The 22,884-nt window shown below is 38.7% G+C and overlaps 1 protein-coding gene across 1 annotated transcript in view; it reads right to left on the bottom strand.

The window, feature by feature from the left end:
- Window positions 1-2,483: 2,483 nt before the first annotated feature.
- Window positions 2,484-22,884, bottom strand: part of LOC115810241 (potassium voltage-gated channel subfamily KQT member 1) — a 133,666-nt gene continuing 113,265 nt past the window's right edge. Inside the window, 1 exon segment of the mRNA XM_075353560.1 lies at window positions 2,484-2,636. Coding sequence (XP_075209675.1) covers window positions 2,484-2,636 — 153 coding nt within the window.

A 22,884-nucleotide genomic window follows, 5' to 3' on the forward strand; every position in this document is an offset into this window, starting at 1 on the left:
TTCTCTCTCACTCTTTCCCCTAACGCTTTTCTGAGAGGACCAGTCTTCCTAGTTAGGTTATGATCAAGTGCTACAACATCAAAAACTCTTTTGAAGTAGGGAATTTCTCTCAAGTCTCCACATGAAAGCAGCATAGTGCCTTGGTCACATAGAGCAGACTCTGTAAACACTGCTCATGGTTCTTTCTCAAGGTCTCCCCCTGTTAGTGACATAAAACAGAGGAAAGGACAAAAGCAGAATAATATCATATGTTAAAGGAGCTGCTTCCCCTGTAATTGACAATGGCTCCACATCAGGGCCTTCTCTCTGACTCTCTCCTCCCATGGGATCTCACTCTGTGTTCTGGCTCTGTTGATCTTGGGACATCCACCGTATTTCTTGGACTTTGAAGGAAAATTTAATTGAGTTGTTATTTGAAACCTTTCTCTCTCTCTCTCTCTCTCTCTCTCTCTCTCTCTCTCTCTCATTCTCCTTCAGATTTCCTCTTTCAAATGGCATTTATGGAATGCGGAGTTTTAAAATTGCTATGGCAAACATTTTCAGAGACTGACAGCAAAATATCTCAGAATTTTAAACTTTGGGTTGTGTGTCAAGATGATGGTGATGATGATGATGATGATGATGTAGTTCATCTTTTTTTTATGTATTGCCCTGAAATCCTAAACCAAACACACAGAATGGGTAACTTTGTAAGGTAAGCATACCATTAGAGACTTGAACCAGTCAGTAAGGAGACAGTATATAGAAAAAGAAGACAAGATTTAGAATATAATTAAATACATATTTCATTTACATCAGGCCTCAAGAAGGTAATGATTGTAAATCACAAGTACATCCAATCCATCAAACATTTTGCAATTTACTGGAATTATTTTGCAGCCAGGACATTCACAATCAATGTTCCAACACATGATATAATAAATGTACAGTAAGGCAATGCTACAGTATATACATGTCTTACAAAACTGTACAGGATAGTGGGGGGATGGTATGCAAGAATCTGATGTTCTCTGAATGAATCCCTCACTCTGAGATCCTTTAAAAAAGCAAACATGTCTAACAACTGCTACGACCAAACTTAAGAGTGTCTGTGGGAAAATGAATGAGGAGGGAAGAAATGGGAGCTTTATACTCTTGCCCAAACATCTCTCTTTCTATCAGCTCTTTGAGTTCGCGTCTCTCAGGACAGGCAGGATTGTAATTGCGGTCAGAGTTAAGTACACATGGCAGTAAAATACAGCTTGGTGATTGTTGTCCATCTTCAACTGGCAAAATCCTACAAGGTAAACATGTGGAGGGAATATAATGATTCTTGGTGGTAGGCCCTAACTCAAATGGTCATGCTGTGCTCTCTCTCTCTCTCTCGCTCTCTCTCTCCCCGTCTTTCTGTGACCTGATATTGCTGCTTCGTCACAGAATAATTAATTGGGCCTCTAGAAGCCCACTGTTTAAATTTTCGACATATTTTCCAGGGTTTCTCTTCATTATACACTCACTCAGGCTAATCTGGTCTTGCCAGGAATGCAGCACTTAATTAGCTTGAGTGTGAAAAATAATCAGGAACCTAATGGGTAAATTTACTCTAAATCTACACACTGTTTGGTGGGGCCACTGAAAGAAGAATAATAAAACCGTTTTAGAATGGAGGGGAAATTCTAAAATGAATATCTGAGAACGCCTTGGCACACCACACTGGATCACACATGCAGACACACACAGTCAGAACTATTATTTTCTTTATAATAGTACACTGAACCCTGTCAAGATTGTTTTGTTATTTTTATGAGCTAAAATGTAGCCATAAATCAATGGTGGACTAATTCCTTAGTGTAAATATTCACTTGAACACTAGGAATAAACTGTTGCAGGCAGTGGGCATTCTCTCCTGCTCTGTCTCGATGTCACTTGAGCTGTACCAACAAACAAGCCTCCAGGTAAAAAACACTGGGATGGGAGGAATTTGTTACTATAGATGTAGCCATTGTGCATTAATGTGAATCAACTGTTTTTTTCTGTTTAATTGTTTAGCCAAACTCAATTCTTCAGCCTAAACACTAGTATGTTATCAAGATACGGTAGATTTGATAAACTTTTCCCCTTTGCTAGATGTTAACAGCTAGATGTTGAGTGCAAAGCTTAAATATCACAAATAAAAGATACAGGCATGTAAGTCTAGAGGCCTAGGGAGACTTGCTCATGCCCATTGTTAAGTATGCTGAAAGAAAAGATCTTTTGAGCTCCCGTGGTCCTCTCAAGAGGCCTAAACCTCTCTTTTTCGCCACCACCTCTTCGTCCCTGTGGCATTGGAGAGTGGAGCACAGCAAGTGTTGGTCACTGTTGTTTCCAGGTTGTTGACAGTCAAATGAATTGGGGAGCTGAAGGCCTTAGAGGGATGGAAAAGTGAAGTTCTCCTGGGTGATTGCCTCTGCAGTCATTACTATCAAGTTTTCTTTTTGTTCTTTTATTTCGCCTGGTCAGTGCTGTCACTGACCCTTGTCCATGCTGACACCCATGCACTTCATGACAGTGACACGGGAACTGTATTTTGTGGGCTTCTGCAGCAGCTCAGGATTGGGTTTGAATTGCTCAACGAGGATCTTCAGGATGTCTTCCATCTTCTGGTCAATTTGAAGCACCTGTATCAAGAAACAGACAGATATTAGGGAATCAGGTCAAGCAGGAAGATATACCATACAGTCATCGATAGTATGTATGAAAACTGAGGGAAAAGATACTATCAAATAGTGCAGGTAGTTTTGTGTCCAAAAATGTTTAATTATTTTGTTGATTTTTAGAACACTGCATCCTGAAAACTTTGACAAACATCATAAGAGAATTGTGTCATAAGGGCTTTGTGCTGGAAGCACCACGTTATCATTCACTCAGCCTCGAAAAATGCTCAGCCTTGAAAAATGCTTCAGCCTCGAAACATGCTTCAGGCAACTACAATTTAACAGATGTAGGACCCCAATGGTAAAAAAAAGAAAGAAAAAAAAAGAGAGAAAACTACTTCATGAATATGCTCATTAAATTAATGCTGCTTGAGACAGGTCAAAGGTTTTAGAGTTAAGTTGTAACTTGGATAACATTGGGGTCAAGAGACTTTCCTCCTGGGAAACAAAGGGCACGAGGACCATATGCTGAGAAGAGCTGATCACTACTTCAAAAAGCCAGATATTTCATGTCATTTTCCTTTACATATTGAAAACTATCCTAGTTGTCTTTTAACCATATGTTGCAACAGCTAATGACTTTAATCTGCTTTAGTGACGTTAAACTGAGTTTATACTGTCCGAATTCAAATATGAGCTCAAATATTGGCTTCATTTGACTTTTCTGTGAGCTGCTTCGACATTAAGCGATTTTAATAGAATACTAAAAACATGTCACCAAAAATGTCACGTGTCTTACTAAAAACATACCACACAAGCCAAATAAAGAGATGAACTGTACCAGGACACTGAAAACACAGCTCTACATAGTGCAAAAATACCTTAAATATCTTCCATCAATATTTGTCATGTATGTTTTCTTTAATGTCTCTGAGAAGACGGTGGTTATTTACCTGGCACTAATTGAAGCTATGCTAAAAGGCAGTAAATCATGCATCGTACAGAGCTCATTGCTTTTTTTATTCTTTAAGAATGTTATGGATATTTTGCTTTCATTGCTTAAGTTACATTGTCCAAGGAAAATGGACACTAAAGTTTCTGGAATGTGAATTCCTCTGTGTCACAGAGCAAGACAACTCCTTTGCAATCACTTATATACAGACACACACACACACACACACACACCAGCCCGCACGCGCACACCCACACACACACACAAACAGAGAATATTTAAAAACAAACAACAGTCAATAAGAAAAAGAACCAGTAGGAGTTCAACAAAAAAAAACAAGTATGACCCTTCAGATTAACAGAGAGCTGACTGTGATAAGGATACAAAGTATATTTTGGAAAGAACATTCACTGCCCGTTCGGAGGGACCTATAAATTTGTATTGTAAACATGTCTGCAGCAATCTACAGTATTATCAGCATTCCCGAGTCATAACTTTTGCACAGATCAGCGATTCCTCCCATCACTCTGACCAGAGCAGGCTGACCCACTGAGACCTCTAATAAACAAAAATGAAAAGGCAAGACGCCTATGTCCCAAAGACCGGTTTCACCACTCACTACTAAAACCTAAAAGCTAATCTCGAAGGCTAGTTCATCTGAGGTTGTTTTTTTTTTTTGTTTTTTTTAGCCAAGTACACCACAAAATGAGAAAAACAACAAAAAGAGGTCTAGTCTAGATGAGTTTTGATGCTCCCCAAACTCCCCACCCCTTGTTGGAGGACATATGATATGGGGACAGGTGACACTTCAGCTGTCTTAAAACACAAGCCTGCTGCCCCTCCCCCCCACCCCCAATTCTGCCCAATGCCAGTGGATTGACAAAAACCATAATGACTCATCATTATTTCATCACTCTATAAATGAAGATAAACAGTTATTTAAATATGAAAATATCATGCATATGGATTACTAAGTATAAATAAGAAGTAAATTTAATAGATATGACAGTGTATTTTTAGCCACGTTAAAAGTAAGGATAACTGCTATTGGAATTGGATAACCTGAATTCCACATACAGTCCTTATTAGCAAATTCAACATTTTTCCTCTCTTTTCCCTCAATTCAAATTTGCCCAGTTACTTTATCTTATAACAGTCACCTCAGTCAAAAACTTTGTCCCTAATGTATGATGTCGAAGCTCATTTCTCTTTTTCCAATATTTAGAGTTTAGTAGTACTATCAAGTAATGTAAGAAACCTGAAGGAGAAGGCTATTTGCTTGATTCTCCCTGTACCAAAGTGAGAGGGGAATAAAGACCATGAATGACTCACTCACTCACTGAACTGAGTGAACTGGGCCAGTTGCGTTCCCATACACTCCCTGTCATGGTCAAAATGAGTGGCACAGTGAGGATTTAAACCAGGTACATTTCTGATAATTCATTTATTTTACTTGAAGATCTCTGTTAGATTTTATTGTTCTCTAATTTTCAAGATCTCAGAGGACCTCATAACTCTAGACAATCGCAAGCACAAGTGTCACTGTGTCACAAGTGTCTTAGAACCTCTTTGCAGGACAATTGTGGTTAGAATGACTCATTCATAGCACCCACAATCATTGGTTAATGGAGGAATATCCTTTCTTCTTTGCTATCTGAGGCCCACCTACAGGATGAAAAATGCCAAATAACCCTTACAGAGTTGATTTCTCATGTCTTTGTTGACGTACTTGGATGACCGAGAGTTAACAATTAAGTGACGTTAAAGGTGCCTGTGGGTTTCCTTTGAATGTTGAGGCTAAAGGATGAACCTAAGGCAAGTCACAACATGCATAGAATCATCTTACTCAATAATAAGAGAATCAAATTATGTTTTAAGGGCACAATTATACATAAAGAGTGGCTTCACACTGCTAAAACAAATTTCTTCTCAGAATGGTGATACACGGAAAGTGAAAACCAAGCTGTTTTAAACACAGTGCTTGTGAATTTGATAAACATGAATTTAATAAAAGCTATTCTGCTTCATTTTCAGATTCCCTCCCTCCTTGCTCAGTTCAGTAGGCCATTACCATACTTGTTGACTCCCCTCTGTAGTTCAAACCACTGTCCTTTAGGTTAAAATTTAGTGTCTTAGATGGCCATTGCAAAATAGTAATTTTGTGGCAAGTTAACAATTTCTTGGTTGATTTGGGAGTAAGGTTCATTTTCCTTTGGACCACTGAGTTGCTGAAAGGTCCAAGAACCATGATTCAGCTTGTTAGACAGAGGAGCCAGATTTTTAACCAAAACGTCTTGGTACAGTTGTTGGAGCCCTTGACCTCGGTGACCTTAGCAAGAGCAAAAGAGGCAAAACAGGAACATACAATAAGTCATTCACCACCATTTTTCAGTGTAGGTGTAAGGATCTTTTGCCCTCTTGCGAAACCAGACCCCCCCCCCCCCCCCAGTGGGCGTGACTAAAAGGCTCTATTTCACTCTCATCTGACCATAACACATGGTTCTAATTGACGTTCCAATGCCATTTTGCAAACGCTGGTAATTTATAATTGTTGTTTACTCTCAACAGAGGCTTTTGAAGTAACCTTTCCAAAATGCCTACTGAAACAGTAATATCTGATGATAGATATCTCTCCTGAAGACACAGCCAGGTTTTGTAGCAGTTCAATTGTGGGACTTGGATTTTTCCTTTGCCCCCATAAATGTCTGCCTTATTATGTTCTCTTAGGCTCATTGGCCATGACTGCAGTGGTTCTACACTTCTGATTTATTGAAATAATAGTAGAGAGTGAAACATTTAATTTTTCTTTTTTACCCCTCAAGTTAAAGAATCATTTGTCATCTCTTCTTTAGAACCCTGTTCTCTTTGCTCATGGTAATGGACGACTAATGGATTTACAAGGCTGTTGCACCATGAGCTGTGTTTTTGTAAACTATGTTTGAGGTCAGCTTAAAAAATATTTTAATGTAGAATAATGTATAGTATGTTACATTTTATCATGATCTCTTTTAGTCTTTTAAATAATCTCTATGAATGATCTCTTGGAAAAATTGTAATAGTATGAAGCTACATCATTTTTCCATTTCTTGGTCACAAAATACAGCTCAGCTAAAGACAAACATAATTACCTTGTTACTTTATTTTATATATATATATATATATATATATATATATATATATATATATATATATGTGTGTGTGTGTGTGTGTGTGTGTATGTGTGTTCATCATCTCATCATCATCAAAACACACTGTATATGTTTCATTTTGTATAACATGAAGTGCTAAAGGTTGTGAAGTCATTCCAGGAAGACATACCACATACCAAAATGCCACGAAATGAATATTACTTTCGGTTCATGATACCAAACTCACAGTTTACTCAGAAGACACTCAAAATGACTTTACAGGAAATACTGAAACTGCACCCTCTCATAATGAGAGGAAAACTGAGTCATTTTAAATCTTATATTTAACTTGCAATGTCTGCAGCCAAACTGTATACTGTCCGCATAGCTACTACACCTCAGCAGTCTAACTGTGGCTGATGTCTGCTAATTCCATTCGGTAGTTAATACTGAAAGCCATAAAGAGCTCACTGATTCACCTAATTGGTCTCTTCATCTACAAGACAAATTCACCAGTGTTAAATGAACTCTTTATTAGTGTTATTATCATCCCACATTGGTCTCAACTACGCACCAATCAGAATTACAACTCTAAGTGTTAATAAAATGCCGATGAATTTGTATGTATTATGTTCCGATTATTGAAGACAGTTTATCTCTAAAATATATGTCCCTGAAATCACTAATGCGTAACTTCAGGGATACTATGACTATCAAATCCTTAACATTGCCTACATATACAATTATTATCTCTTATTATCTTTATGTGATTAACATGAAAGCTTTTGTAAATTCACTTAAGACGACAGTACAACGCAAAAGTACAATGAACGGAAGAATTCATACAACATGAGCAGCGTGTTTCAGGAGGCTCTGTCTGAATGAACAAATTGATATCTCTGAGCAAATCTCAAAAGAATGAAACCACAATATGCGTTCTACTCATCATTCAAGTTCCCCATGGCATGGGTATGCAATTGGCTGCCACAAAGAACGACCATCTGGTGGTATGCCTTGGCTTCCATTCTAATACAGACAACGGCAAGAACAAGAAGGATGTTGCTGTCCAAAGCCAGTAGTGACCAATCAGAAATGACAATGGAGGAGCCATAGAGGAATGAGTTGTTTAAAAAAAAAAAAAAGAAGCGCAGCTTATGAAAAAAAAAAAAAAGCCACAATCCATCATGATCTGCACGCGTCCTCCGATGACCTTGGCAACACTGAGCCTCACAGTTCTTGTCTTTGGGGATCCATGGGAGCCCTTGGTTTGTCTGTGAGGTTTCCTGTTTCTCTGAGCAACAACACAGGGTCAGGTCAGGTAAATTCCTGGGCCTCTGTCAGCCCCTGGCCTGCACTGCCTCCTCATTGTGTGCCATTTCCCCAACTCACAGGGAGAGGAGGAGAGAGAGAAAGAGATAGTTTGACTTTTTTCCCGTAACAACAAAAGGCAGAAGCAGGTGCCATTAAAAAAAAAAAAAAAATCAACCAAGAGGGAGAGGAGGAGAGAATCAAGGGCAAAAAGAAAAAAAAGTAGTAGAGGAGGTAAGCTTGATAGAAAAATGCGTTCCCTAGTTCTACACTACACTTTCTAAGTATGACAAAGAAGTCCAGTTGATTTTTCTCTTTCGAAATAAATTAACACAATAAACACAGCAAAACAACTGAGGAGAAAGAAATACTTTTTTTTGAAAAAAATCAGCTTTAATAATGTAAAACCTTTTTTTCTTTTATCAAACATTAGCAATCTAGATCAAAACTCACAGAGAAAATGGTCGAGTTTCTACTTAAGAATATGTGCCAAAGTGTCACGAAGTCTGCTGTAGACTGAATTCAGACTTCAAACTAGGAGCCTCATGTTGCCCACACTCAATAAATGACCAAATGAACAGTTACATTGTGTTAAAAAAAAAAACTCTCAACCTGTAAACACTGAGAAGAGCTAAAGCAGACACAGGCGTTCAGTTCTGTCTTTTGCAGCCGATCCAACCACACAGCATCTGAATGAGCAACAGATAACTGTCTTCATCTGTTTTTCTCAGTGAGACAGTTGGTGCTGCAGAGACCATACGCTCAGATGCTAACACTGTCTTTGAGGTCTATTTCAAAGGGAGAAGATAAAACCAGTGAACAAAGGCTCTGAAATCCTAATTCTGAGTGTGTGCCTATGTCTTCTACTCAGGAAGATAGGAATCAGAGTGTTTTTGAGTCAAAGGTTTTGTCCTTAGGAGTTAGAAAATGTTTGCATATGCTTTTGTTTGTATGTCTCAATAAGAAACCCAAGCTTAAAGTTTAGAAGTGTTGTAAGAAGGTGTTAAAATTATTGGACAGTACACAACCAAAGACATAATGTATTGAAGTAAAAGTGTTATTCAAAAAGTGCCCTTCATTAAAAGTTTAAAAGTATGGCTTTTTAGATGCCTTACTTTCCTAAGTTCAAGGAGTCTAATTTTGCTCTCTGAGGACTCAGTATCTATCCTGCTACACTGGAGTACCCTTTGCTTGCAGCAGAAACAGAGATGTGTTGAACCTGATGGAAATATTCTTCAGTGCTGGGAAGGAGTTCAAAAGGCCACATGCTCCTCTAAGCATTTGTTTCAAAATTTGCTAATTTTCTAAATTTGCTATCAGCATCTCTTTTGTATGACTGACTGCATTGTTTAAAAATTTCATCTAAATCATTTATTTAAATAATCATTTAAAATACTAACATCATGGAGAAGCTTAGAAAGCAGTGAGATTTTATTTTTCATTCTGTGAAATGTATTGGTGTACTGCATTCTCATATTTGAGTACAAGTACTCAAAAAAGTAAACGACTTAAATAACATGAAGTAAACGTCTAGTAAGAAGGTAATAAAAAGTGCTACCCTTAAGTGCTCATGCTTTATTATTTTCCATCTCTGTCTAAACGTAAGATTAGTGTGTCAGTCACACACTGAGTTAGCTTTATCTTTAGTCAGGTCAGTCTAAAATTCAAATTCTATTAGTGAGTACATGTTTTTAAGTTACACCAAAATTGAGATCATTCTGTTCCTCTCAGCACAGGTCTATCCTGGGTCCTGGGCTCGTATACAATGTTTGTGGCATGAAGACACAAACCACTTCAAATTAGCAAGAGAGAAGTTTAAATAAATTCATTCGTGATGCTCACGTCCATGACGTGGCGACCGAACGGAAGCAAAGCACAGTGCGCGGCGATCAGGGGCTCATGTTCACTGTGCCGTTTTGCCAAGATGAATGGATTCAGTTTAACACTGGCAGATACAATATGTTCTTTGTATTTAAAAAAAATGCAGAGAGAGAGAGAGTGTGAGAGAGAGAGAGAGTGTGAGGTTGCAGGGGGAAGTGTGGAATAGTAGTGGGATTTGGTTAGAGATGAGGGGTAGAAGGAGTAAAGGAGGGTAAGGTCTTTTTTTTTTTTTTTTTTTTTAAAGAACAGGAAACCGAGCAAGAGCACCTGACGCACATGATAAGTATCAAGGCCCTTGCCACGTGCCACTAAAATGCAGCCAAAGCCTTTCCAGGGGGCCCGGCTGACTGCGGCTAATCTCCTTCTGTGGAGGTTGGGCATGGGGCGTGTACTCAAAGCTGCTTTTGTTTTAGTGCTATCCTTCACAAGGAGCTCCAATCCCCCCACAGAACATGTGCCTTTCTTTCTCTCTCTCTCACTCTCTCTTTTCTCTGTCTCTCCGTCTCTGTCTCTGTCTCTCTCTCTCTATCACTCCTCTTCCCTCACTCTTTTTCTCTCCCTGCCTGCCTCACTTATATAGACAGATTCCATTTAAGTTCACTCACTTTGTCAGGAACTTTATTGGTGGTGATTTGTTGGACAGACTCAGTACACTATTAGTTTTGTATGCTGTTTAGGAATTTCAGGTTTCCCTTCCCCATTTTAATGTCAATTTTTCACGACATGACAGCAAAAATTCATCTATAGATGGTTGTTTCTTTGCCATTTTGCTGTTGGTGTAAAACGCCCTCTTTTTAATGAAAAATCATTAACCAATGTGCACATTTCATAGAGTTCAGTCACTTTGATTTATCCAATGGCGTGCAACATTTTCAGATGTGGATGTGGCTCCTTCAGCACTTCCAAGTTCATTAACTCTGGCAGGATCATCTGAATGAATTTCAGGGGCCTGTAAATATTTCGCCAGTTGGCCCTTTAAACATTTGTGCTGGCTGACAGCTGAGTTCTCTGTCTTTACTAGACTCTGGGGGTGGCCAAGGGGGCAACAAGCCCCCCTTTCACAGTCTCTTGGAGATTGTGTAGCCTGGTGTGTGTGTGTGTGTGTGTGTGTGTGTGTGTGTGTGTGTGTGTGTGTGTGCTCATTGGGCCACTAAAACATTGCTTGGGTAGACTCTTGTTCTTATTGTCAAAATATTCACAAGTCATTAGGTAGGATATAAACAGACCTAGTGGACATTCATAGTGCCTTATCCAGGACAGTGTAGATGCCACTGTTCAAACTTCTTCATTCACATATCATTAGGACTATACATTATCATGAAAAACATGATTTGTTCGGCATAATAACATTGAACAGTTATGAATGATGTCCAAGATGCACAGCCTCTCATAGTGCAATGCCACTGTGTCTCAAACAAAACATTCATCAGGAAATTTGGACCAAATTTTTTCATCTTGGCGACTGCTGGACAATGTAAATGTAGGAACTGTCATTCATGCACAGTTGTTACTGCCTGTGTCATGCTTGCTAAAGTATTCTGAATACGATAATAAGCATTATATACCCACATACTGTATTATCCATTGTGATATTGCTATTAATCTGGCCTGTTTGTTCTTAATGTATAATCTACATGTACCTAATCATATGCTTCAGTGTCTAAAGTAACAGTGTCCATGCTAGACCATTTTGGACTCTGAATAGCTGTCATAGATGATGCAATAAGGATGGGTTTTTCCATCACATGCTAGCTCAGTGGTAAGACCTCGCATGCATAAAAAGATGTTTTTCATGGCCTCTTTCACAGTGTGTAAATTAAGGCCAAATTAAATTAAACAAAAATAAAGCATGTCAAATGTCGAAATGATTTTCATTTCAAACATATCCTGACGGCTGGCTTATATATTAACCTGTAACGAGATTCTGGGCCATACAAGTTATTAAACAATATGATCCTTTTTTCTTTCTTCTGTTTCATTTGGATCAATAAAATCAGAAGATTCAAGGATACTATTCATCAGCCCCATACAGAGTTAAACACGCTGTCGCAAATAAGAAACATGTTTTAAAAATCACACAAATGCACGTATGCGTGCACGCACGCACGCACGCACACACACACACACACACACACACACACACACACACACACCCCTACACACCCACACCCACTGGAGCTGACCACAACAAGTGTCATTTAAATGTGAGTCATGGGACAGATGGGCCAGTGAGGAGGGCCTCGCCCTGTTTTTTGGTAACCCGACGTCCTGCATGCTTAACAGGGGAGTCTTTATTGACACACTGTCTTTTCTCCAGCTGCTCGCCCACATTAAGTGACCCCCCGTCAAACCATCGACAGGTTCACTCACAGGACCACACTCTATCAGCTGTCTCCTGATTACATTATTAAGTTTATCATTAACTCTCTCTCTAACATACTATATTAAATGTCCATGATAAATGATGAAATGTCCTCGCATGACTATACAGGCTTACACTCTCAAATTACATGTCTTCATATAATAGTAGTAAAAGTGCCGAATGTAAACATCTGTGCTTGAATTGTATTGAAAATTAAATTTTGATATGAATGAATATGCATCTTAACAGGGTAAAATAGAGGTAAATTTCTGCTAAGAATGACCAGTATTACCAGTAAACTGTTCATCTGTACACATTAATTTACTTGGTATTTTGTCCTCAGGCACTGGAGATATTTCTCACTACTTCAGCCTCCTAAACCAGAAGAGGCAGAAACATCAAAACAAGATAAAGCCATCTTTCAGGCTCTCTGCTATCTAGCTGATACCCCATAACCCAAACACAGCATTGCTGCCAGAATAAGAAGGCTTCAGACCATGAACTAGTTTAGGTACTCATTTTAGAGAAAATGTCAAGTAAACAGAAAAAAGATGTTTGCTGGGTTTTTTTTATAAGCTCCTTATTGAGGAATGTTTCATTTTTCCCCCTTTGCATATTTTAAATTTGAACAGGACACAACAGGAAATACTGTGCCATAGAGACTTGTATTGTGTTTTGTTCTGAACAATCAGTGTTTTCACTGCTCTAAGAGTGTGTGGGGTTAGTCTTATTTCAGCATTTCTCATCAGCATATTGTTCAGTTCTGTTTCTCACACTGATGTTAGCACTGGACAGTGTTTGAAAGGATATACATTAAATAAGCACTTGGATACACATTTAAACATGTTACAGTCAACCTATGGCTACAAACATGTCACCCCTCACTCACCAGCCTACTTTTTGAATGTTTTAATGCATTTGTTTGCAACACTGTCCCTGACAGAGCAAATGGATTCATACATAGTATGAACCTGTGAAAAAAAGACATTCCAAAAATACTGATATTTTTATTACAATTTCATCTGAACTGACTGACTGACTAATTGGACCTAACTGACCGGCATGTCTCACACCCAGGCGACAACTTGTTTTGGAATGTGTAAAAGGAGAAGCAGGGTGGTGCTGAACGAGACGTTTGATTAAAGTGATATCAATCATCTATGGACAGGACAAGAGGAGAACCTGAGGCCAATGTAACTCCACCCCATTCAGGTTCTTGTGTGATCGTTTTGCAGTTTAATGACTAGACTATCTTGAGACTAGCATGACTCTCTCATCTGTTTTCCATTTATTTTGAAAATTTCCCAGAACAGTGAAGACCACTCAACGTCCGGCCAGATGCATCTATAGGTGGTATACCAGCTGACCTTGACTCAAACTGCATCACCAAATCTGATAAAGCCAGTTTTATGTCGAACAGCGTGAAAAGATGTTGCTGTTTGACAGAGGTCATGCGGTAATGATGTTTTCCACTATAGAATTGGACTGCGCTTGTATGCTGTTTTAGATTGAGCTCAGATGACCTGACCTGAACTGTGGCTGTGTGTGAAAAAAAAAACCCAAAAAAACAACGCAATTTTGTCAATCTGTCTTTTCAACCATCTCATAGTCTTGTCATTTGTGGGATTTAAAAAATATATGTTGTAGACTTTTATATTTTTAAATTTAGTAGTAAAAATTTTAAACTAAAATGTTAACTTTTTTTTTTTTAAATAGTTACAATTTTCAATTTTAAACTGAGCATAGGCTCCTCTATTTTCCTTTTATTTCTTTTCTTTTAACTGTTTTTTTCCTGCTTTTGAACTCTTACCAAGAGATGTTCTGTCCTCTTTAGAACTTGTATATTGAGTGCTAAAGTTCAGTTAGACCACCTGATTCATAGTAAGAATTGGTAAATAAAAGTAGGGAGATTTTAAATCAGTAAGATTCAAAACAAGTGTCTTTCTCTCAAACCTCTCCCATGCTTGCATGGATTATGCAGGAAACAGCTGCAGGAAAAAAAATTGCCTGCCACTCCCTTATCACTCAGTACCCTGTTATTTGGGAATGGCCCATTGCTTCATGTAAACTAGATTAGAAGTGATCTGTGAAACACATATATAATCAAGGAGAAATATGATGCATGACACATGATAATATCTAGGGCAATACATCATAATATCTGACGTGATAAAACAAATAATTGCAGTAAAAAGTATTGTGAGGTGAAACTGAGAATTTTTTTTTCTCTTGCCTGTATGAAAAATTAGATTTGTCCTTTAAAATGATCATTAGGGAGTTGTTTTAGGGTTGGCTCAACAAAGGCATGGGGCCAAAAGATGCAAAGCAGTGAGATCCTTGTGGAAATACGCAGGGCAGAGAGAGAAAGGACAGCGCACTTTGACCCAGAAATAGACACGTCAACTACAGTTGGAGACGACATAAAAAGTTGCCTGACAATTGTTGGTCCCTCTTTGATTCTTAAATTTGTAATTGGCTCACTTTTGGGTCTTTCCATCCCCTTTCAGAGCCGCAGGAATTGCGACCGATCAGTGCCAACAGATGAAGTGGTGACGTCAGTGGGAAATCCCCAGGGGGTGTTTGGGTTGGCAGAGATTTTCCAGAGAAAAGAGATATGCAAGGCACTGGTTACTAAGGCAAATGTTAATGTTCTCCTACATTAAATTATACAGCTTGTTGGACACTGCGCTCGAGCTTCCGTCTCTCTCAGACGAGCGACTTGGGACTTTCTGCGTTCGAGGGCTCACGACAGCCCTTGTTTTATCCTTTTTTTAAGTTCCTGCTCTTTTTCGTTTTCTTCTTCTTTTTTCTTCTTTTTTTTTTTTTTTTTTTTTACACTCATTGCTGATTTTGATACTAAACTGATCAGTTTTACTGTGATGGGGAAAACAGAGACTAGCAAGATACTTTTTGTAAAATCCAGCTACTTATAAGAGTGCAGAATTTGAGATAAAAAAGTTTTATCTCAAAAGTTGAGATAAAAGTATTTTGTAAATAAAATTAAAAGTGTTAATATACAATCATGTATCTGAAAAGGGTGAAGCTTAGTGATAAATGCTCATAATATCTACAGTTTTCATTATTATGCTACCAATACCCTGTTATAAATATTTTACAAAATGCTGTGAAGGTACTTGACAATGTAAATTAGTTTTCAATGTCACAGGTATGTGGAAAAATGTAAGAGTTTTTTTGTTTTGTTTTTGTTTTCCCTTTTAACAACACTGGGTTATTCACTGAAGTTTTCACTTAGTTTTGTCAGTTGGTAGTAGGTAGTATTAGTAGCAGATTCTCCAAAGTTTTGTTTTGCTGAATGTAGATGTATAAGATGAGTTAAATTTTAGATGAGCTAAAAGCAAGAGCTTACATTTGAACAGAGGGGTGTTTTATGCATACTAAGGTCCTACACAATAACATTGTTAGCGTTTGCCACAATATTTTTGTGTTAATTATAGTAATGACAATGGTAGTTATGATGTGTTACTGAAATAAAAAAAAACATTGCTAAATAAAGTCTAAAAGATACAACTATCATTCTGCTGGTGTGAGGCGCTTGTGTGTGATAACTGGGTCACAACTGCCTCTCTGATATCTCGATCTGCAGCATCCACCCCGTCAATGAGTCAGTCCCTCCACCCCACCGTCTTTCTTCCACCTGTTCCTTCCTTCCAGTGCAGTGTGAAGGAACTGCTCCTCAGCTGTTGTGTCCTGAGGGATCCTGATTGGTATTTTTAGCCCTGAGGTAGCCAGGGCTGGACGCTGCTGCTGCAGCACCCATCAAATGCAGCTTGTGTGGCTCTGAACCCACCGCCCAGTGAAAGGAAGCAGTCATGACAAAATCATAGGCCTTATTTCAGCCTGTATGTTGACTCAGACATGAGGAAGTAGATCCACCCAGGATATTCCTGCAGGTAGTCTCTTTCAAGTATCCTCTCCTTCACTCCATTGCCGAATTAGGAGTTGCTGTTTTTGATGGGTAAGGACAATGTACTTCTGTCTCCCTCCGTCAGTCAGTATCGGAGTTTTTGCCGTAGTCTCGTTTAAGATATTTTGTGGCTCTCAGAGGAATATATGTGTGTGTGTATATATATATATATATATATATATATATATATATATATATGGTGGTTTTAGACAATTTTTAAAAATATTTTAGGGGAGAAAAAAACCTTACTCAGAAGATGAACTTAAATTATTTATTTATTTATTTCGGATTAATTTATTTCTGAATGTACAGCAGAACCTCTGTTCATTTACAGATTAAAAAGTATTCTATTCTCAGTATAGTATTCTATACTGAGAATATCTTTCAATTCCAGTCACTCTAAGGTGTAAATAAAATGCTTTTGGTTTCAAGTTCAATATTACAGTCGAAAGCGCATTCCAGGGTGTAAAGATTTCACTGTGGGGAAGGCATCCATCTTGATAACACCTACTGACAACAGTTCAGGGAAGATACTGATCAAACGATTTTGACAATTTTGCATGCTATAAACGGTACAAAAGAATATTGTTGTAGACAAGCGTGAGGCCACCTAATATCCCCCCAAGGTTAACGATGCCAAGCAATAAGTGTCGCCCAATCAGGTTGGAGCTTGTTCACCTGCAAACAGAAAGCCCTTATGAAAAGGACTTTCCTCTCTCTCTGCTAAAGAGATTTGAACATGTTTATGAAAAATTTTCTGTTTTTAATATGTACAACAATTTGAGTCCATTGAGGCAATTTCAGATTGTGAAGGACATGGCTTCTGACTTTCTATCTTGAGGATTTTCATTTTGGAACAGTCCCTACTCATGGTTCATAAAACACATTGATTTTCCCAACACAAGTTTTCCTGCTGTGGTAGGAGGGATGCTTCCTTCAGCTTCACCACTGGAACAGTGGACTCCATTCATGCAGCCAAATCACAACGTCAGGTGGCTCAACTGTCGGCCACTCATAAAAACAGGATGAATCCTACATTTCTTCCCATCGTTTTCTCTCAAGCTTTTTATATTGGAAATTGCACATTTTAAAACTGTAAATGTACTCTATTCAGCAGTTTGAGTTTCACTGCTAAAATGATGGTGGATACAAAGCTTGGTAAGAAAGTACTTTCTGCTCTACTGAGTACATTTATCACCACAGTTTATTTTTAATCCCCTAAAAAAGAGGGCAAGCTAGAGAAAGTTAAACTTTGAAGGGTTAAATATTTTGTTGCTCTAACCCCATATAACATCTCTCCTCGTCTCCTCATCTAAGAACAGGTATTTTGATGTGGACTTACTCTTATGGTGCTATGGGTTTTCCAGTCGGGGCAGGAGCGAACAGGTTTTGGAGAGATTGCATAATGAGCAGTAACATTCACTAATTCACTCATGTGATGTCTCTTCACATCGGATTAGGATTTGAGTACGAATGTGATGTTCTATCAGCATGAGCGGGAACTAGTGAGTGATTTGAGTGGAGTGTTCAATGTCAACCAGACCTCTTCAGCTTTTTCAGATGACTAATAATACTTTGCATCCTCTCTCTCTCTCTCTCTCTCTCTCTCTCTCTCTCTCTCTCTCTCTCTACATGTTTCTGCATCTTCTAATGGCAGCAAGACCTTCCTGTCAAAATACCAAACTGCACACTTAAATGATTTTTAAAAAGACTTGAGTTACTGAGGGGTTAATCCTCTAGTGTTGTCTCTCATCACAGGAGAGAGGACACGCAAATACAACTCACAGTCCTGGCCAAATCAGACTTACTAAACACACCCATTGACATTGAAGACTCACAAGCTCCTGAACAAACACTTACATTTATACAAGCTTAAGCTGAGTTCTCAAAACATTTAACTTCAAATAAAGGTAAGCCTGAATTTCTGAACACATAAATCTTGTACTAAACCAAGTATGAGTTGCTGAACACAGTCCTGGGCACTCACATTCAAATAATGCCAAGTCTGAGTTACCTTACAAATACTACTTACAAAAAAATAGTAACATTCACATCAAACCAAAAATTTGTCATTCAACACATCCTTCATAGAGCTCCATTCCAGGCTTACAAATGTAAAAAAATATAAATATTTAAAACTCTTAATCTAAGCAAAATAAATAAATACATACTGTTTCAACAAATCCTGCTAAGCTAAATGACACAAACACTATAATTAATACTGAGGGAACAGACAAAAATAAGTCAGAAAATGCCTTACCTACTCATAACAATATGCTATGTTTTATTTATTTAGCAGATCAGATCCAAGACTGAGCATCTCCCAAACTAAAGTTTAAAGTCAACAAGAAAAAAAAAAAACGTGTGCAACTGGGACGTTGGCATTGCTTCACATTTCACTTGAGGTCTGTTTCAGTTGGCTTTCTTCCCCTTATGGTAAATGTACTAACCAAGACCAAAGCACGCCAGGCCAAGTTTAATGCATTAACAATATCATCATCAAAAAGCAAAGAACATTGAATGAATGAATGAATGAATGCATGAATGAACGAATGAATGCATGAATGAACGAATGAATGCATGAATGATAATTAAAGGACACTGATTTTCATAGTGGGTGTTTTGTGCATTGTGAATATTTTAAACTTGTGACATTTAACTCCACACAAAGGAGGTTACTAAAAATGGCAATGTATTCTGGTCTGTAAATAATCAAAGTGGGATTCTGTAAATACAACAGTCAGCGTCACACAGGCAAACAGATGGAAAGAGAACACAGGATACAATGGTCCGGAAAAACTGGAATTCAAACAAAAAACAAACAGCACTGTTTGTCTGCATTCCCTTTTTATCTCCTGTGTCTGTCACACTCGGAAACTCACTGAGATTTCATCAACTCATAAACCCTTGAATTACACACACTTTATTTCCTAAACAACCATGGAAAATACAGTCAAGATAACATGTTAGTAATAATGATAATAATAATAATAATAATAATAATAACAATGAGCAACCAAGGGTGAGAGAGTTTATAAAAGTATGGAACACATGTCCTAGTTTACTCACGTGTAACTCATAGTGTGTACCTTAGTAATTATTTCAAAATATTCAAATGTAATTGTTAAAACCCTCTTTATCTTCTATGCTTTTTTGCTTGGCTATCTTCCCCTGACCTGATCCTGTCCTAATTGCTCCAGGCTTACATAAGTACCTGCCCCCTCCCCAGTCCTATTTTGTACCTTTGTTGCCCACTACAGAGTAATCGTTCTGAACCACAAAACTAACAACTTAGCAGGAGCCAGAAGAGTATGGGCTGTCCCCCTCACAGTCTGGAGAACAGTCTTGGTGACTTTCATAATTACTGCATTATGAGCTTTTCTTTGCTACTTTTGCATTGGTCTTGCTCTCTTGGGATCTCAGGACCGAAATCCTGCAAACAAATCTCATTTTTAGACAATATGATAAAATATATAAAATTATGTGACAAAATATATAAAGCAAAATAACTGACGCTGTCTCAACAAAGTTCAAAATTAAATATTTTCTGCTAATATAAAAAGCCAGGGTTTAGTCAACAAATTTCTATATCTTTCTATTTGCATTTGTGTGTATGTCTTACTCTCAGCCTTCCACTGTAATTTCTGTCTTAAAACTACCAAAAAATACATGTGTAATTACCAGGATTCCTACAGTCACCTGGAGCCATTTGGCACCGTACAATATTCCATGGAAAAGATGAATAAATAGAGGCATCCCTTGGTATTAAGGACCCTATTTTTCATGGGGGGTTTCCAAGAGGCGATAAACATCAAGTAATCTAATTAGACAGCGTTTCCACGGCAGACTGGAGCCTCACATGCAGAGAGCTTGTCTCTGCTCAAGGACCTCTGGCGTTTCAGTGACATGGCAACCTTTAGCCAACGGGGTTTACGAGGGCAGGGTAGCCAGAAGGGGATCTCCTAACCTCTGCTTGATTGGCCCTATGTGGTTATGGGATCAGTTCTACTGACCAAACCTCAGCCAAATGTATTTTTGAGATACCTGAATGAGGAGCTCTGTTCTTATACTGTTACATTGCTCTTTTTTTAGGTGTGTCTCAGCTGCTGATTATGGATCAGCCCAAAAGTTAAAATACACATTAAACACACCACATTCTTCCTGTCTTTTTTTTCTGTACTGGCCCTGTAATCTGAAATTATGAACAAAGAAACGAAAGTGAACGAGGAATAGTTGGTGAAGAGTTACCATATCTGATTCCTTCTTGTAAAATTTTCATTGACGTGTTCTCAAAAAAGAGTTTTGTTAAACTGTCAACAAAAAAAAAAAATCAGAAGAAGTTCCTTGCTTTAGCTTTAGACAGAACCTGACTCGCATCAAAACACATGGAAAGAGCTAAGATATTGGATGGTATGCTATGGCTGTCGACAGCAGGGATCAGAGGAACGATCAGCAGAGAACACTGTGCACTTCCATCCTTGATTTGTTCTTGGAACGTTCAGACTTGTATCACGCTAAAACACTGATGCATTGTGCGATGTTTTGATGTGTTGAAGTGTGCATTCTGTACTCAAGAGAATCTGTGTCAAGTACAAATGTAGCATATTGACATGCTTGCCTCTTTTAATTTAAAATGGTTTTGTCTCATCTCTCCTTCTATTTAGGGGTAAAGATCTAATTGGAAAAAAAAAAAAAAACACGTCCCTTGCTGTACACAGTCTTCAAAAGGCATCGTTTCATAATGTTTTTTTTAAACGAGTCTGCTGCAAAAAGTAAGAAGAAATTGTGTACAGAATATTCACATCCTTAGATTTCTTTCTTTCTTTTTTTTTTAATAAATGGAAATAAAAACTTTCCTTATTCTACCCAACACTCCTTCCTTTGTCTGCTTGAGAAAGGTTGGATATGAGACTTAGGAAGCAGTGGAGGCCAAGCAGTTGATGGCCTCAGGAAGCCATCACCAGGCAGAGTTTTGCTGGGCTTGACGAGGCCCCTTCTGTCCCTCCACTGGGCTGGACTGCTAATTCATCAATGGGGACTCATACAGCACCGTCCAAGTGACAGGAGGTCTTTTAGTTCTCCAGAGGCCAAGAAGTAGACATGCAAGCACACCTTGGGCAAACAGGACACAGGCTGTTTCCCGCTCTTTGAGGACCGGAGTGAGAGCAGCTTGCTAAAAAAATTAGTATGATGATGACCCAGTACTTGAATCCCACTCTAGGGAAATATTTTTGAAAAATGGGGTAAAAAAAGAAAAAGAAAAAGATTTGAGAGGAGGTGAATTGATTTAACTCCTTTAGAGTTAACTTCTACTCAACTGAAAATGTAATATGAGAATGTGCTTTTGTACCAAAAAAAAAAAAAAAAAAGAAAGTGATCAGTTACATCCCTCGAGCGAATAACTCAGGGAGGGTTTCAAAAAGAATTCTCAGACTGAGAGTCAGAGGAAAACTGGCAGTGGTCAAAATAATAATAGCAGAAGTTCAATGTGCACTCTTCCTGTTTTTCTCTTTCGCTCTTTTCTCAAACACAAACGATGGCTACACAAGCTGAATGAAATAAATACAGTGAAAGAAAGAGAGAGGCCAGAATTTGAACTTCCATTTGGTCAAGGCTACTATGCCACAGAGACACTCTCTTCATCTTTGTGTCTTGCACCAGGCGGTGCCCTGGTGCCCCGTTTGACCAGGGTGGGAACTCTTCTTGCAGCTGTGCAAATCTTACAATGTTTTTTTTTTTCCCCCAGGGGTGGGTGGGGAAGGGGCGGGGGGGTGTTTGACATGGTGTTGGGAGTGGGTGGAAAAGGGTAAGTTTGCTTAAGCACCACCTCTGTACCTTAAAATGGTAGACACCTTTTTTTTTTTTTTTTTGTAGTTTACCCCTACCTCTGTATCCCCATGACCATGCCTAGTCAGTTCAAGCTGCCAAAAACCAACAGCTTCTCTCTGACCACCGCAGACTCACTCTTGATGTGGCACGTGCCTTCTCTCTGTGCAGTGTGGCAGGCAAAGCACGGGTGTGGAGCAGCCTCCAAACAGGATCATCTGTGTCCCCCCCTCGCCCACCCCCACCCCCCCACCAGACCCGACCCCTGCTGCTTTGAAGAAACTGGAATGCGGCTGCTCTTTCTGTTATTGGTTTTCCTCTCATTAATGGGTGCAGTACAATCTTGGGTTCAAACGTTCAGGAGAGAAGAGACAGAGAGTTCAGCAAGAATGAGGAGCGATAGGGAAAGCAGTTCCTGGCGCTGTGATGTAGTAAAACACCTTTTCTTATAATGGAGAGCAGCTGTGAGCGACGGGGAGGAACAGCAGTCATGACCGAGCAGAAACTGAGATCCGCACACTGTGTAGTCACAGCTGAAGTCCTGCACGTTAAAGAACCACAGAACCGCAAGAGTAGCAACAGTTTATCGTTAATTCTAACACACGGAGGCAAAACTGAGGCACTCTTTATACAAGATGAAGAACCTCCCAGTCTGTCTTTCTCACTCCTCTGTCCATTCAAGGGCAGTATCATAGAAACCTGCTCTATCACATACTGCCCAGCCACAACATGAAAAGCAGCTAATATGAGCAAGAACAGAGTCCTCCATTTGACCAGGGAGTCTAGGGGTTCGAAACAAAATCTTGTTTCCCATTCTGCATAGAGTCATTATCAAATCTATTATCTAATCTAACAAACAATTCTATGAAAGGATAGGCCAGGCCCTGAAT

The sequence above is a fragment of the Chanos chanos genome, chromosome 4, assembly GCF_902362185.1.
Source record: "Chanos chanos chromosome 4, fChaCha1.1, whole genome shotgun sequence".
In the NCBI taxonomy this organism is placed as follows: Eukaryota; Metazoa; Chordata; class Actinopteri; order Gonorynchiformes; family Chanidae; genus Chanos; species Chanos chanos.